Source organism: Acipenser ruthenus, chromosome 41, assembly GCF_902713425.1.
Source record: "Acipenser ruthenus chromosome 41, fAciRut3.2 maternal haplotype, whole genome shotgun sequence".
In the NCBI taxonomy this organism is placed as follows: Eukaryota; Metazoa; Chordata; class Actinopteri; order Acipenseriformes; family Acipenseridae; genus Acipenser; species Acipenser ruthenus.
Genome location: NC_081229.1, coordinates 10,260,231 through 10,276,906, shown reverse-complemented (window position 1 = coordinate 10,276,906; position 16,676 = coordinate 10,260,231). Strand labels below are relative to the sequence as shown.

General features: G+C 44.3%; 2 protein-coding genes across 2 annotated transcripts in view; one reads left to right on the top strand and one right to left on the bottom strand.

Annotated features, from left to right (window-relative positions):
* Window positions 1–1,173: 1,173 nt before the first annotated feature.
* Window positions 1,174–11,798, bottom strand: LOC117971653 (zinc finger and BTB domain-containing protein 22-like). The gene is made up of 5 exons (XM_059010662.1): window positions 11,349–11,798; window positions 9,879–10,137; window positions 8,377–8,843; window positions 7,624–8,213; window positions 1,174–2,003 (listed from the first exon to the last, which is right to left on the bottom strand). Exons 2-5 carry the CDS (start codon window positions 10,128–10,130, stop codon window positions 1,174–1,176), a joined length of 2,139 nt encoding a protein of 712 aa, XP_058866645.1. The 5' UTR covers window positions 10,131–10,137; window positions 11,349–11,798.
* A 3,971-nt stretch (window positions 11,799–15,769) lies between these two features.
* LOC117968424 (C-type mannose receptor 2-like) overlaps window positions 15,770–16,676 on the top strand; it is a 242,708-nt gene continuing 241,801 nt past the window's right edge. Inside the window, exon 1 of the mRNA XM_059010498.1 lies at window positions 15,770–15,788. The gene's annotated coding sequence lies outside the window, so the exon portion shown is untranslated. The remainder of the gene's footprint in view (window positions 15,789–16,676) is intronic.

Sequence of the window (16,676 nt, the reverse complement as noted above, 5' to 3'; positions counted from 1 at the left end):
AATTAGATTTTGCAAACTGCTACCTGGGACTAGCCCCAGACTGTGGGGAGACGCATCACAGTTAAAACCTTTTGAACATAATCTTTTTCATTGCCAGTGAAACAAACCCTGACTGGTACCCGTGAAAAGAGCAGCTCACCCATTCAGTGCCATTGCCCTCACTTCAGGACAGGCTGTTTGTGTAATTTTTGGAGCAGTTTAAACAGGCACCTAACTTATTTAAAATGTTCTCTTTAACTAGTATAATTTTGTTAATCTCAAAAGTGAAGTCTCACATATTCTGCAAATATGTGCAGGGTGGAGTAGTGGTTAGGGCTCTGGACCGGAGGGTCGTGGGTTCAATCCCAGGTGGGGGACACTGCTGCTGTACCCTTGAGCAAGGGACTTTACCTAGATTGCTCCAGTAAAAACCCAACTGTATAAATGGGTAATTGTATGTAAAAATAATGTATTATCTTGTAACAATTGCAAGTCGCTCTGGCTTAGGGCGTCTGCTAAGAAATAAATAATAATAATAATAATAATAATAATAATAATAATAATAATAATATAGCCCTTCAGAGCTTCATAGCTGGTGTGAGATTTCACTGCTCTGATTACAGGAGCACGTCTAACCGGACTGTCCTCAAAACAGGACGCTGGGAATGTATGTTGTAAATATTCCTGTCATTTTACACTTGTAAAAGATTGAAAACTTTTAGAATAGTAACAGATTGATTTAGAATGTATGAAACGACTTAATTTCAGCTTGTGTTCTGATTTTGTATTCCAGACCTCACTGATTCTTCGGGTTTCTTTGAACTTCCTCTGGGAACCACAGCTGGTTAAGAGAATCTCCCCGTGAAAAAGACTGGCTTCCCAGTTTGCTTCTTTCATTCTTCCAAAGCCGCACATTTCAAGGAAGGGACACATTTTCTAAATCTTCCACCACCACTGAAGAGACACTGAAAGAAACCCCAAGAAATTCAACGACAAAGGTTTCAAACCGGAAGTTCTCTCAGTGTCTTCATTGTTAAACTGAACTGAGAGTTTGAAAACGACATAGTTCTTGTCACACGTTCTTCTCAACAAAAACCTCCTTGAAGTTGAATCGCTGTAGCCCCCCTCCCTCCCTGCTCTGAGCAGCACAAAAAAAACACCATAATAAAATAATAAATAAAACTGGAGGCCGACTCAAGCAAAGGAGTCTGGCTGCCTGAACCCCCCCTCTCCGCTCCCCCCCTCCTCCTCCTTCTCCTTCAGCAGGTATCCCAGCGTCCCCCGGTCCCCCTCCTGCTCCCTCTCCTCCTCCTCCTCCTCCTCCTCCTTCACTCCAGCTGTGCTGGCTGCAATCTCCTCCGCAGCCAGCCTCTCGCAGTGGCTGCGGTGCCTCAGGAAGCTGTCCCTCCACATGAGCTTCTTGCCGCAGAGCTGGCACTCGAAGGGCTGCAGGCCTGCGTGGGTCTTCAGGTGTTTGGTGAGGTGGTGCTTCATCTTGAAGGTCTTGGCGCAGACGGGGCAGGCGAAGGGCCGCAGGTTCAGGTGCTGCATCTTCACGTGCCGGTCCCGCATGCTCTTCAGGGTGTAGGCCTTGCCGCAGTGGCACAGGTGCACCTTGCCGGTGTAGGGGGCGCCGGCGAGCGGAGGGGTGTCTGCCACGCCTGGGAACCCGCCCCCCTCCTGCTGCTCCCCGGAGGAGGGGGGAGGGGCGAGGAGCGGGCGCTGGGACACCTGCCCCGTCCCCTCCTCGATTTCATCGTACGTGGAGACAAAGTCCTGGGAGGACTCGCAGAAAGGGACCTGGTCAGCAGGGCCGGGGCTGGGGTTGGAGGGAGGAGCGCTGCTGCTGCTGGGGTGCAGGCCAGGCTCGTACGGGCTCAGATGGAGACCCAGGGGGTTCTGGTGGGTCTGTGCGTGTCGGATCCTGCTCCGATGGTACTGGCTCTGGTAAGGGAAGGATTGACTTTCATCCGGTTCAGATTCCTCCGGCTCTTCCCTAGCCAGACTGGATGGCTGCTCGAGACCTGGAGAGAGAGAGAGAGAGAGAGAGAATAAATGTGTATTTCTACATGCATTAAGTGAGAATTTGGGGTAAAAAAAAAAAACAATTACAGGATTTCCTTTTTTTTTTTTTTTTTTTTTTTAAATCAATAAACTGAAAATAAAAAACAAGGTTTTGTTAAAATCAGTCAATAATATACCGCGACCTCAAAAACAGAAGCCAATACTGCCTCTTCCTTTCAAAAGGCCAGTGAGATCTTCACCAAGGTGCAATCTCCCAGAACTGAGAGGAAGGTACAAAAATAACAATTCACGTCTACGGAGCCTTTCATCACGAGGATCCCAAAACGCTTCACACACACAAATTAAACCATTACATTAAAAACTGTCTAATACTAAATTTAATAAAACGGGTTATTACAGTTTGGTTGTATATAAAACATCGGTTTTAACTGGAAAATTAAAAAAAAAAGATAAAAAGCTAGATTGTAAAAATAGAATTAAAGAATCAAACAGTTTTTTTCTTAATTTAATTTAATAAAAAAATATAATAATGTATTAAAGTGCACAGAAAAAAAAACTTGGTGGGTGCTGCACACGTGTCATTCACACAAACACGCCCCGAAAACATTAAGAAAGATTAATAACAAATGAGGGTCCAGAATTAATCAAAAAAGGCAGCAGAGAATGAAAAGGTTACCATGTCAAGCTGATAAAAGTTTGTTTGTGAACTGTGCAGCCTCCAACAAACCAATCTAGACTTTGTTGGCATAGATACAGCCTAAAGCCGAGGAACAGTGGCTTCAAACCTGGTTCCAGGAGACCTAGTGTGAGGCAGCTTTGCTGTATCAAGTCTCCCCTGGTGTGCCATGCAGTGGCCTGAAACCCAGTCTCTTGAAATCCAGTTCCAAGTCACAAAGTGGCTTTGTATTCCCTCAGCTTAAGTTTCAAGTCGCATTGATAAAAGCGATCCGATTCTCTGTCTAGCTGGTCTGCTGCATGGAGCACCAGCATTGCAGAGTGTGCATCCTTCGTAGTTATTGACTGCGTTGGTGCCGAGAGTCGAGGATTTGCAGATGATTTCACTGTGCAGCTGCTTCCCAATTCAGACCATGTACCTCCACAACCAAAACAGTAATCATGACGCTTTAAGACTTTGTGGCTCCAAGACATTCTGTGGCTACGTTACAATAATGAAACACACGGAGCGTACTGCGATTTTATCACGACGCTTCAAGACGTTCTGAGGCTACGTTACAATAATGAAACACACAGAGCGTACTGTGATTTTATCACGACGCTTCAAGATGTTCTGAGACTATGTTACAATAATGAAACACACGGAGCGTACTGTGATTTTTGCTGGGAAAGCTGATTTTATTTCTGGAACTGCTCATTTTAAGAAAGAGACTGCAAAGAAGCACAGTGAAAGCAGAAAGCATGACAATGCCAAGGACTGCGATAGCGCACAGCGTCACGCCAACCCAGACACAGACAGTCAGAGCAACGGCTCCTACTGCTGAAGAAAAAACTCCAATCTCATCCATTGCAGCTTGTATGATTGCAGCAGCAGAACTGCCATTGATTAAATGCAACTCTCTCTGCGAACGAGGAACGTTTCGAAGTATCTGAAACACATGACAATGATACAGCATGTGCCGGTTCATTGCAGAGCGCTGGATTTGTGGACATTTCAGTCACACGTTTGCAGTGCTTAAACTGGGGTGGTATGCGCCGGTATGCAGACTAGTAAGAAAAAAAAAAACAGACAGTATGACAAAAGAAATCTAGAGGGAAACGAATAACATAAATGTAATACTGCTGCAAGACACCCAACCGGCACCTCTTTAGTTTCGAACAAAGATAAGTTTGGTTTTAGTGTCTCTACAGCAAGTTTCAGCTCAGGTCACGCCCTTATTCTGTGGAAGCACTTCCCCCGCAGGTCACTGTACCGGTGAATTTAACGCATTACTGAAAGAGTTACACCGGTCTTACTGTTTTTGAAATTCAACTGTTTTGTGTTGAATTTCGTCTGTTTTGTATTTGTGCACTAGTTTATGTCTAAGTGAAAAGAGCTTCACAAACTGGTTCATTTAATCGGCCCGCCAAAGCAATCCAAGACAAAACAAAACAGAGTGACGAACCTGACAAAAACTTCAGAAAGAAGTGGGTGCCAAGCCTGGACCAAACGAGCAAACTTCAACAGCCAGGATCATCAATATCTGGACAAGAGCAAAGAAATTCCAGCTGATTACAGGCAGGGGTTCATTTGTGCCGGATCGCCTCGGATCCCAGATCCAATACCTTAATCTGACAGGCGACAATTCAAATGATGAATCGCATTGTAGCCAAAAGGAACTCCAGCTACAGAACATCTATAATAAAAAACACCCTTTCCAGTTCCATGAATTCAATGACAAAAGTGTACTGCAACAATCTATTTTAGGATGCTACACCTAAGAGTAAGGAAATTAGCCAATCCACAAGCAGATAAGAACCTGAAATGTCTTAACTCAGACTAAGGCTCCCTATCGCATCACTCCTGTGCTGTCTCCGCTCCATTGGCTACCGTTAGCTCAATTAAAATTAAAAATACTCCTAACTCCTAAAATATTCCTAGCGCTCCGCTTCTCTAGCAGATCCGAGCGCTATTAATCTTGTTGAGAATCTTTTGAACTGCGTATTACATCGCCAACAAGGACCAACCGCTGCTAGACCACAGCGATGTAGTTGACTTGCAGTGTGCAAACTGGGTCGTACTGTGCACAGTATCGTGACATGTGCCGACATTACTGAGCATGTTTCTCTAGAAATGAAATCCACATTACTGGAACACGTGAAGGAATCTCAATCTAAACAGTCAATATTAATTGATGAAATGACATCAGTAAGCAATGCATGCGAGTTGAGAGTGTATCTGCGTGCTGTAAGACAGCAGGGAGGGGGTTAAATCCTCCGTGCAGAAAACATGTGGGTAGGCACATTTGTTTAGTTTAATTGCTTTATTGTTTAATTGTCGTGTGGTAATTGTCCTGGCAGTTGGCCTTGTTATTGTAAATTGAGGCCAGCTGCCAGGTATAAAAAGAAAGCAGCCAGTGTACTCAGAGCTGCCGTGTGAAGAGCCCGCTTGCGAGTGCGTGCAGGCGAAAAAAGGTAGTGCGAAACCTTTTGGGAGTGTAAACCTGTGTGTTTGTTTTGTGGGGAAACGGCTGAGCCGTCCCACTTTGTAGTCAGGGGTTCCTGGAAGTTTAGTTAGCGCTCCGAAGGAGCTAGGTGTTCGTTTTATTTATTTTGTTTGTTTATTAAAAAATAGCGCGTCAAAATCCATTTTCTGTGTCTTGGGTCAATTTTTAAAGGGGCAACGAACGTCAGCGAGTACCAGTCGTTTAACCATATGTAATACGACTACCTGGCAGCTGGCCTCAATTTACAATAACAAGGCCAACTGCCAGGACAATTGCCACATGACAATTAAACAATAAATCAATTAAACTAAACAAATGTGCCTACGCACGTTTTCTGCACGGAGGATTTAACCCTCTCCCTGCTGCCTTACAGTGCACATATCCCTGCGAGGGTGAGAAAGGCCCATTACAGCAAATACTCGCCTTTCTTGAACTGGCGGAACTCGCTGATGGACAGTCTGAAACTATATTTAATGATCAGACAGCCTGTCTGGAAGGAATGGCTATAGTAAAAACGATCTAAAATCGGTTCTGATGTGACTTGGCTCTGACGGAGCTGCTGTGATGCTGGGCAGGCATTCTGGCGCTGCTGCTCTTTCTCAGTAGGAATTTCAGAACATTACAGTTTGGCAGTGTCAATCACAGGATTGCGTGGGCTATCAGTGATACGCTTGCCAGTGTTGGTGGGGGAGTGAATAATGTGGAGAGCTTCATGACCACACTGTATGCTTTGTACAGTCAATCTTAGCTGGAGCAATGTGTGGATTTATTATCGACCGAGGTAAAGCAGAATGATCTGGGTTCGTTGGGTCCTCTCCTCTTTCTGGGATGCGTGTCTGTTTGACCCGGGCAGACCCACGGAGGGTTTTGCAGGTAATAGAGCTGCAAAGGTTTTCTTACTGACTGCTTCACAAAAAAAAAAAAAAAAAAACTGTTTGAAAGATGTCAGCGAGTGCTGACAAAGAAATGGCAGAGAAGTTTAATGGATTTTTTTTAGCTCCCTAAAGTACTGAACCGGCACAAGACCAGAGAGAACCGGAGAACTCGTTTTGCCAATAGGTTGTGTCTTTAAGTACAGTGTTAAACAGACAGTGAAGTCCAGCCATGTAGTAGCCAGGGTAGGTTGTGTGTATGAAACCACCGTCGCAGTGTTTTAGAAGTATATATTATTTGGGTTTAAACTGTTTGTTTGGCCCTTGTACCTGTTTGTTTTATTTATTATTTTGGAATTAAACCTGCAGCTTCCTTGTGTCCGAGTCTCCTTCCTGCTAGACACAGCATGCCCGTGACGCTGTCCTGTCAGTGTCCTCGGAACATGAAGAGGAGGTGCAGATCAGACCCGGCAAAGGCTTACTGAAGCAAGTGGAACTAAAGGACGGTGGGAAATTGCACCGTGAACAGGGATCAGATGATCCAGTCAGTTGTGGACAACATGAACTGACCACTAATCCCTGAGGATGACAAACACATTACTGCTTCAGGACAGACAGACCGGGTCACAGAAGCCACTGGCTGTGAGCATGTGCACCATGTTGAGAAAAATGTAAAGTCTGGCCACACAAATCAGCAGAAACGATTCAGTGCTCTTTACATGCTACCTATCAGTAACGTCGTACTTTTGTCACAGTTGTCACGATTTCTGTGAAATGGACCCATCGCCGTGTGATCTGTAGTTAGTTCCCTGTGGAAATTCCCATTTCTGAAAGAATAGTGGAAACATACATCTTTAACACTTAAATAAATATAGCACGTTTGCATTTCTGACGCACTAGCTGTTAAAATGCATTTAGGAACCCGGCAGTTCGTTCAGTTTGCTTCTGGTAAACGACCACGTGAAATAAAACATTTTCTACAGTGAAGAAATTTAAAAAACAGTCCTGCTTCTCAGTAATGCTGACTGTGAGAGAGGTTTCAATAAAATGAATATTATCACGTCTGACTCGAGGCACAGAGTCCATGTCAAAGGCGTGTCCAGGACTGCGTTGTTGTCGCTGCTCCGCCCCTCTGCTCATCAGTGGAATTGGAACTCGTACAGGAAAACCTGGTTTAATAAAGTCCTGCGCCGTGCAGCGCACGAACCGAGAGGCAAAAACCAAGAACGAAGCCTACGAACCCCTCGAGTCTGTAAGGAAGTCAATGTACTTCTACATGGATTTTACACTGATCTCTCGTGAAATATTTAACGGTGCACCTTTTAAACACTTAATTTCTACAGACCTTCTATGACACGTGATCTAAAAGCAATAAATGTTACGTTCTCGTTGCGCCACGTTAAAACACTAAATACTAATAAAATATTGTAGATGACATTTAAAAACGAAACATAATCGACCGCTCTGGCTGAAAGTGGTAAAATCATCAAGCAGCCCCTCCCAGCACATTTTGTTCTGTGTGAAGCAGCACCATTTTCAAACCCTTTCAAACACTGCGGTTTGGTGAAACGCCATGCCTCACTCACCTGCATGCCCCCCGGCTCCGGCTCCCATCAGCTGGGGCTGCGTCTCACTCCATCCCCTGGTCTGGTGTCCATGGCGGGCCATCATCTCCTCGGCCTCTCTCAGCATCATCTCTCCCAGCGAGTCACTGCGACTCTGCCCAACTTCAACATCATCACCCCCCCTCCCCTCATCACTGTGGAGCATCCCGCCCCCCTCCTCCTCCTCCCTGTGTCTCTCCATCCCTCCTCCATCCTCCTCACAGGTCAGCAGCAGCTCGCTCCCCTCCTGTGAGCTGGGGTCCTTGCCTCTCCTCCCCCTGCCTCTGCCTAGCAGCCTGCCAGACAGCGAGGGGAGGGGCTCTGGGCAGCGGTACCTGCTCCTCGCACTCCTGCTGCGGCTGCGCCTCCCCCCGAGCCCTGCAGCCAGGCCGGGGGCGCGCAGGTTAGCGAAGCCCACGTTCGCGTCGAGGCGGGGCCTGGATCGGGAGTTACTGCCACTGCTGCTGGTCAGGGCCAGCTCGTCCGCGTAGCCGGCAGAGTCAAAACCAGATGGCTGGGGATACTGGGAGCGCTGGAGAGGGAGGGCGAGGCTGCGAATACTGCTGCTCGGCCTTCCCACCGGCCCCCCCCCCCCCCCCCCCCCCCCCCCCCCCCCCCCCCCCCCCCCCCCCCCCCCCCCCCCCCCCCCCCCCCCCCCCCCCCCCCCCCCCCCCCCCCCCCCCCCCCCCCCCCCCCCCCCCCCCCCCCCCGAGGCTGCGAATACTGCTGCTCGGCCTTCCCACCGGCCACCTCTGCTGATCGGAGGATGGGGGGGAGCCTGCGATGACGTCACTGTCCTGTGGGGGCGAATGGCCCGCCTCCCTCGCGTCACCCCGGCAGTACTTATTAGAGTGACCGGCGGCGCTGCCGCTGCTATACTGGTGGCCCTGTTGCTGTTGCTGCTGGCTGGCTGCTTCGCCGGCGCCCTCTGGTGGGCTGCAGTAGTTGGTGCTGCTGGGGGACTGCTGCTCGCTGCTGGGGGGCTGGCTGCTCTGCAGGAGCCCCCTGCCCTCCCTCAGCAGCTCCGTACACTTGTCCACCACGTGCCACATCTGCAGGAAGCTGCCCACCGTCACATAGTTGATGAGCTCGTCCCTGAGCATGCTCAGTCTGCCCGTGTAGGCGGAGCCCAGCACACTCTCGAAGGCCAGGGGGTCCATGACAGAGGGGAGGACCACCGAGGAGACGTTCTTCAAGAGGACCTGGGGGGACGGGACAGATTATTGCAACGCAAGACACAGCAGCTAGCTCTGAGGGGCTCCTGCAGTTTCCTTATCTAACAGGGGTCCTGACTGCCAGCACACAGCGGTGACTATACCATCAGATCCTGTATAAATATTCATTCACATTGTATAACAGCACTGCTGCACACAGAGTGACATCACCATTGCAGATCCTGTATTAATAGTATCATTGTTATTATTATTAGGAGGAGGCTGCCAGCACACAGCTGTCATTGCATTACTGTAGACCCTGTATTATATTACTGTACTCTATTACAGTGCTGTTGCATGCAAGGTTATATTATCACTGCAGATGTTACAGTATTGCCTGTCAGCACACAGCAGTGATTACATTACTGTGGGTCCTGCATTATAATATAGCACTACAGATCCTGTATATTACAGCACTATAGATCCTGTATTATATCACTATAGATCCTGTATTGTTATTATAATGATTATTATCATGGCGAGGAGCCTGTCAGCACACAGCAGTGATTACATTACTGTGGGTCCTGCATTATAATATAGCACTACAGATCCTGTATATTACAGCACTAGAGGTCCTGTATTATATCACTATAGATCCTGTATTGTTATTATAATGATTATTATCATGACGAGGAGGCTGTCAGCACACAGCAGTGATTACATTACTGTGGGTCCTGCATTGTAATATAGCACTACAGATCCTGTATATTACAGCACTAGAGGTCCTGTATTATATTATATCACTATAGATCATGTATTGTTATTATAATGATTATTATCATGACGAGGAGGCTGTCAGCACACAGCAGTGATTACATTACTGTGGGTCCTGCATTATAATATAGCACTACAGATCCTGTATATTACAGCACTATAGATCCTGTATTGTTATTATAATGATTATCATCATGACAAGGAGGCTGCCAGCACACAGCAGTGATTACATTACTGTGGGTCCTGCATTATATTATTATTTGTGTTAATATTGCGGATCATGTATTCTAATATTATTAATATGATCACCTGGTCGTGGAAGTACGGCGAGGAGGCTGCCAGCACACAGCGATGAGCCCTGAACTCCTGGCCCTGCACTTGGATGCTCAGGTCACACAGCTGCCCCTCCAGCCTCTGCTGGTTCAGACTCTCCAGCAATGACACCGGCACCTCGGGGAAATCCACATGCACCAGCCTGCCGCTCATACTGGCCTTACTGGGCAGACTGGGGAGGCAGTGACTGGTGCTGCTGCAGCTGGACGAAGACTGATCCATCATCATTGCCAAACTGGGAGAGGGGGAGAGAGAGGGCAGGGTTACTGGTGTTACTGGGACTGAAGACTGATCCACCATCATTGCCAGACTGGGAGGGAGAGAGAGAGAGTTACTGGGATTATAGACTGATCCATCATCATTGCCAGACTGGGAGGGAGAGAGAGAGAGAGAGAGAGTTACTGGGATTATAGACTGATCCATCATCACTGCCAGACTGGGAGGGAGAGCGAGAGAGAGAGAGTTACTGGGATTATAGACTGATCCATCATCATTGCCAGACTGGGAGGGAGAGCGAGAGAGTTACTGGGATTATAGACTGATCCATCATCATTGCCAGACTGGGAGGGAGAGCGAGAGAGAGAGAGAGTTACTGGGATTATAGACTGATCCATCATCACTGCCAGACTGGGAGGGAGAGCGAGAGAGAGAGAGTTACTGGGATTATAGACTGATCCATCATCATTGCCAGACTGGGAGGGAGAGAGAGAGAGAGTGTTACTGGGATTATAGACTGATCCATCATCATTGCCAGACTGGGAGAGAGAGGACAGGGTTACTGGTGTTACTGGGATAGAAGCGTGCTCCAGACTGGAAGAGAGGGAAAGCACTAAAACAAAATATATACGCATTATCATAATTTAAAAATAAACATAAGTAAGTCAGCCGTATTCCTATGTGGCAGATGTAAAGGCAGTAAGAGGTAACTTGGTGAACTGTAAACTCGCTACCGTATAAAATAAATAAACGGTAGTTTATTATCCAATTGACCACGCCGTTTTACACAGCCCCTTACCCCGCTCTACTCTTGATACGGTGAGGAGGAAAAAGAAGTCGAGCTCGGGGATGCTGTTGCTCAGAAAGGCCTCACGGGAGCGAACAGCGCTTCACCGGTTACAAATACACACTTATAACTGTGGAAATGGAAAATAAAACTTCATTTCCAAACGTTTTCAATAATAATTTGAACAATAACAAAAACCGTAGTGGCGTCTTTACTTTTATAAATAGAGTAGACGGCCGCCAACAACACAACATGAAATGTGAAGCGAGAACAACAACGAAACACGTTTATTAAATTACTTTCCAATATAAAATATTTTTTCTTGCAAAATAAAAAACAGCAACTCTGCCAAACAGATGCAACACCGATAAAAACAACCGTACAAACGAAAAAGGCGACTACACACACACACATGTATATATATTAACGGCAGGTACACTTACTTCAATTTCTTGTTTTCTGCTTAAAACGGATTTAAAATCCAGTTCAATGATCCGATCTGCAACAAGCTCATCTCTTCCCAGCGCCGCGGATCACAGCCATTGCGGGGGGATAAAAACGCAGGGGAGTGGTCTGTTCAGGCGAGAATAATAATATTAAAACCCATTTTAAAAACACACACACACCCCGGCTCATCACCGCCTCACTTCTGGCAAAGGCCGTATTGTTTCTGTTTGTTTCGTGTCGAGTGATTTTTTTTTTTTATTATTATTACATAATTATTTGCACTTCTTAATCAAATACATCCGATTTATCCTCCTGCTGCCACCACACTATAAGGTCACTTCCTGTCTGTGTTACAGGCAAACGCATCCCCGCGTGTTTCCCAGTTTAATTCTGAAAGCCGATTTCTTTGTGCCACAGGCTACTTCCTTCTTGTGTTACAGGAAATAGGATCCCTCCCCCGCTTAAGAAACTTGTATGAAGGGATACTGTCACCTGTCACACAGTAAGGAGGTTTATAATGCTGTCACTGGACTGACACAGTGGTGTCTCCTGCATCAATTGTAATTATATTGCTTTAAAGAATACATGTGCCTATAATTATTGATAATGCTATATACACAAATTATTGTCCAATAATGTATCAGGGGAAAAGTTTGGCTCAGTATAACAACTCATCATGGCCAGGGCAGAGGGCAGCAAAGCGCCATATTTTATTTTGGCATCAAAGTAAAATAATTAATTAATAAAAACCAGCACAGCACAGCACAGCACAGCACAGAACTGTATTGATTTTATTAAGTCGAAGAACACATCTCTCCATCTATCCATAACTCAATCTGTGTGGCACGTCCTCTACTGTGCAGGCTGCTGACGTTGGCAGGATGCTGGACTCTCTTCAAAGTAAACAGAAGTATACCTTTAACCACACATAGAAATGTTATGATCCCAAAGAATCATGTAGCATTATCGGGAAAGGAATACTGGGTGAGTAATACAGGCACGATTAATAATATTCATTAGTATGCCCACTGTGTAGAATTTAAATTATTAGGCTACATGTAACTTTTACACTTGTACTTGCTTGAACCAAAGTCATTGTATTTATCTTGCTCTTAATTGTAACATTAGTTGTACTGTGATACTTGAATTGTATTTGCTTACGATTGTAAGTCACCCTGGATAAGGGTGTCTGCTAAGAAATAAATAATAATAATAATAATAATAATAATAATAATAATAATAATAATAACTTTTACAACATGTGTTATTATTTTATGCACATTTTTCTGTAATTATTGGTATCTTTATAATAAAGGATGTATTTTATGTTGAAGAGATTTTGTTATAAAAAAAAAAAGATTTATCTTCATCTCATTGCTTAAGGAGGATATATGAAAGATCACATCAAATCCCAAAAGGATATTCCATACAGCATTATAGGAGTCCCTCTGTCAGGTTCGGGCTCATCTGTAACATCAGCAGCCTGGAAGTCATCATTAAAGACGTCCTTGTCAAATGCAGATATGCCGCCTTCTCCACACTGGTAGATTTGTTGTACCCCTTCCCAAATAAGGCGGTCATTTGTATATTGTGATCCTGCTTCCAGGATGTGTTGTCAGTTGTCTGTTGTGTGGTTCTAGTTGCTGTTGAATGATCTGAAGAATGTGCGATCCAGCGGCTGCATTCTGTGAATGCAATGGGATGGCAGAGTTATCATGATCACCTCATGCTCTCTAAAAGCAGGACAGCTTCCAGTGTTTTGTGTGAGTGGTGACCATCGTGCGTTTGCGTGGGAAGATCATCATAGGGGGCACATACTGCCCAGCTGCACTCATAACACGAACCACTGTCACAGTAAATCCTCATTCTGCATTTGTCATACTTCCAACTTGACGTACCCCCTTCACTGCAGCAATGCGGCCAGGAGTTTGAACACTCGGTATCCCACTCATCCACATTCCATACTCGCACAGGTGTTCTGCTATCATGCTTTTTTTCAGTTCTTCCTCGAACACTTGAAAGAACTGATTTACCTTGACTGTGTTGAATCCCACTGCACGGGAAACGCTTGTCGCCTTGGGAGAGCGTACAGACAACCGAGGAGACGTAAAACTATGAAAGCAGCTTAGTGGTGGTGTTAAAAGGGTGTTTAATTGAAGATCGCTCGCCAAGTCAAATGCCGATTGCCTTACATTTACTGCTGCCAGTCCAAAAAAGGCCTTCTCCGTGGTTTGGATGTGTAAAACTAGCTGTCCTTCAAACTGCAGTGGCAATACGGACCCCCTCCCTAGGTGGCTTACTCCCTAGGCTCTCTATGTCTTTGAAGTGTTTTTGCTGGCTCGTTGAACCTGCGTGAAGTTCCCTTAACACTTTCACCTGCCAGGGCCTGATCATAACTAGTACTTTCTCGCCATCTTGGAGTGCACTGCACAAAGTGCTCTGTGGCCACAATGTGGCAAAGTGTTCAAGCAAGAATAACAATGAGGGACTTACATCCACAGATATCAGATTGTGAATGCATGCGTACATCCTATCATCCACGCACTCTTACACCCATCTATCCTTAGCCAATGATTCGATGGCATCCAAAAATCTCCGGGTCTGTCTCTTATAATGTATCGACATTATCTGTTTTCAAAAATAAATTATAAATGTAAATCATTTCTTCTGATTATTAGTCTTATGTTAATTGCACAACTAGGGGTGTCATCCCCAATATGGGAGGGAGCAACTTGCCTCACCAATACCAATGAAATGTTTGCGCCTACTAAAAATCCCCTGTTATCACCCTGTGCTTTACCTCTTGGATTTATATTCATAAGGCTTTACTATCAGCAGCACATCTGTGTGTTTTGGATTGTGTTTACAAGAGATTTGGCGCCATCAAGTGTTAAGAAGATGAATTAATGAAGTAAGCGTATACCTCAGGGGGCGTCTACCCCCATATTAATTAATTTGTCAATTCATTCACGTGAAGATGAGTTTCTAGAATTGCAACTATCACAGTTAGAACAACTTGCTTTACAAGAACAGTCACTTACTCCATGAAAATTAAAATGTACAAACATGATTGCATGAAGCAAACAATAATACATGCAATACACATCATCGATTAGAATTATTTCGTTTCACTGTGTTTGCATAAAGACCCAGGATTGAACTTTTAAGTATTGAAAACATCTGATTTGAATGTTTCCTTGGCAGATGTGAGCAGAGCTAAGCAAGGCTATGCAAAGCACACCCAGGCAAATTCCATCAACCAAATGAGTGTTTATGCTGCCACATATTGAATACAATTCTACAGTATATATATATATATTTTTTAGACGAATTCCTGCTCAGATGACTCCCTCATTTAACCCATCAAAACACACTTTATAAACAGACTAGTGCTGTGTAAGGGCAAATATATGAATACAACCATCTGCAGGAAGAAATTTAACAATGTGCCTCCTGGCAGCGTTCTGGTGCAGCAAACCTGTAATAGTTAGAATTGTAAAAACGTGTGTATTCATACAAATCTGTGTTCTCTAACGTTTTATAATACCAGACTCACCAATTTAATTAGAGAAATTCAGCTGCTAAAGGCTGCTCGTCTCAGCTCCCCCTGTGTCTCATTTCACTTTTACCTAGCAACAGCACAGACAGCCTCTCTGATAGGCTGCACCGTCACAGCACTTGCTGGAATTAAATAAACCTGCACTACACACACAGCACCCTCAATACAACAAGCATACAAAAATAAACTATTTGTTTTACTTAATAGTGCGAATATTGTAGACAATAAACAAAATAAGCACACCTCTACACTGTATGTAATTCATACACTGCTGTTCACAGTGACAGGACTCGCGTCCTAATACATCTATCTCTGTCAAATAGAGAAGACAACTGGCACACAAGTACACTGCAGTGAGCCCCACACAAGTACGCTGCAGTGAACCGCACACAAGTATGCTGCAGTGAGTCTCACACAAGTACACTGCAGTGAGCCCCACACAAGTACACTGCAGTGAGCCCCACACAAGTACACTGCAGTGAGCCGCACACAAGTACACTGCAGTGAGCCGCACACAAGTACACTGCAGTGAGCCCCACACAAGTACACTGCAGTAAGCCGCACACAAGTGCACTGCAGTGAGGCGCACACAAGTACAAAGGAGACGCCTCTTTAGCTGAACTAGTTGGATTTAAGTATATCTGACTTATAAATCATTATGGTAATCAGCTCCTAATCAGAAGCAATTTGTTTGTTCCTTAGTGCACCTTTTTAAAATGGGAGTGACAGTCACTGTGTAAAGTATGAAGTCATTGGCTGTGCTGTTTGTCTCCACCCATCATACTCAGTATATCATATCATGTCTAAACTGAGTGTCATATTGTCAGCGCGTTTCCAGCCGGGGAGGAGAACACTTTGGCACTGCTTTGAGTGTAAGGTAAGACTTTCCTAAAACACGATCTCGATGTATGTGTCTGTATGTGCATTAATAAATATCCATAAAAAAAAAACAACAGCAGCATGTATATATTTGAAATTCCTGTGTCCCAACAGGTTTTAAATTATATATATATATATATATATATATATATATATATATATATATATATATAATTAATTAAGAAGGCAGTTTCCTCAATAGCCCACATTGAACATATCAGCTTTATAGCTGCTTCTGTCTATAGGAAATAAACTCAACAAATCTGTATGATAAATTTCCAATGTATTGTTATACACGGCTATGGAATATATATATAATATACTGTGTGTGTGTGTGTGTGTGTGTGTGTGTGTGTGTGTGTGTGTGTGTGTGTGTGTGTGTGTGTGTGTGTGTGTGTGTGTGTGTGTATATATATATATATATTAGTGAATATATTCATTACTTATATAGATTTATAATGTCGAAATTTGATCAACATTATTATTATTATTATTATTATTATTATTATTATTATTATTATTATTATTATTATTATTATATTTGGATGTATTGCTTATGTTTCTTTTTTATATTTGTTTTGTTTTACTGCAGATGATTGTATTCATATATTTTCTATTCTGTTTAAGTCTGTTTTGATGAGTTAAATGCGGGCATCATTTGAGCAGGAATTCTTATATATATATATACTCCTCTGTTTGTATCCTGGGACACTATCACCCTTCATTTAAATGTGCTTTATTTTGCTCTTATCTGCCCCCTATTTTACTGCATTTAATCCTGTACTTCAGAATACTGTAATCTGCCAAGTGTTTAACCTGGATTACTTTGTATTTAATCACATCCTGATGTAACTATCACTATTTAATCATATCCTGATGTAACTAT

Excerpts from the sequence above, each read along its gene's own strand:
- LOC117971653 (XM_059010662.1), bottom strand. The coding sequence starts at position 10,130 with ATGATGATGGATCAGTCTTCGTCCAGCTGCAGCAGCACCAGTCACTGC. Across the intron at positions 8,844-9,878 it reads CGCCGTACTTCCACGACCAG|GTCCTCTTGAAGAACGTCTC; the intron begins GTGATCATATTA and ends CCGTCCCCCCAG. Across the intron at positions 2,004-7,623 it reads CGGAGCCGGGGGGCATGCAG|GTCTCGAGCAGCCATCCAGT; the intron begins GTGAGTGAGGCA and ends CTCTCTCTCCAG.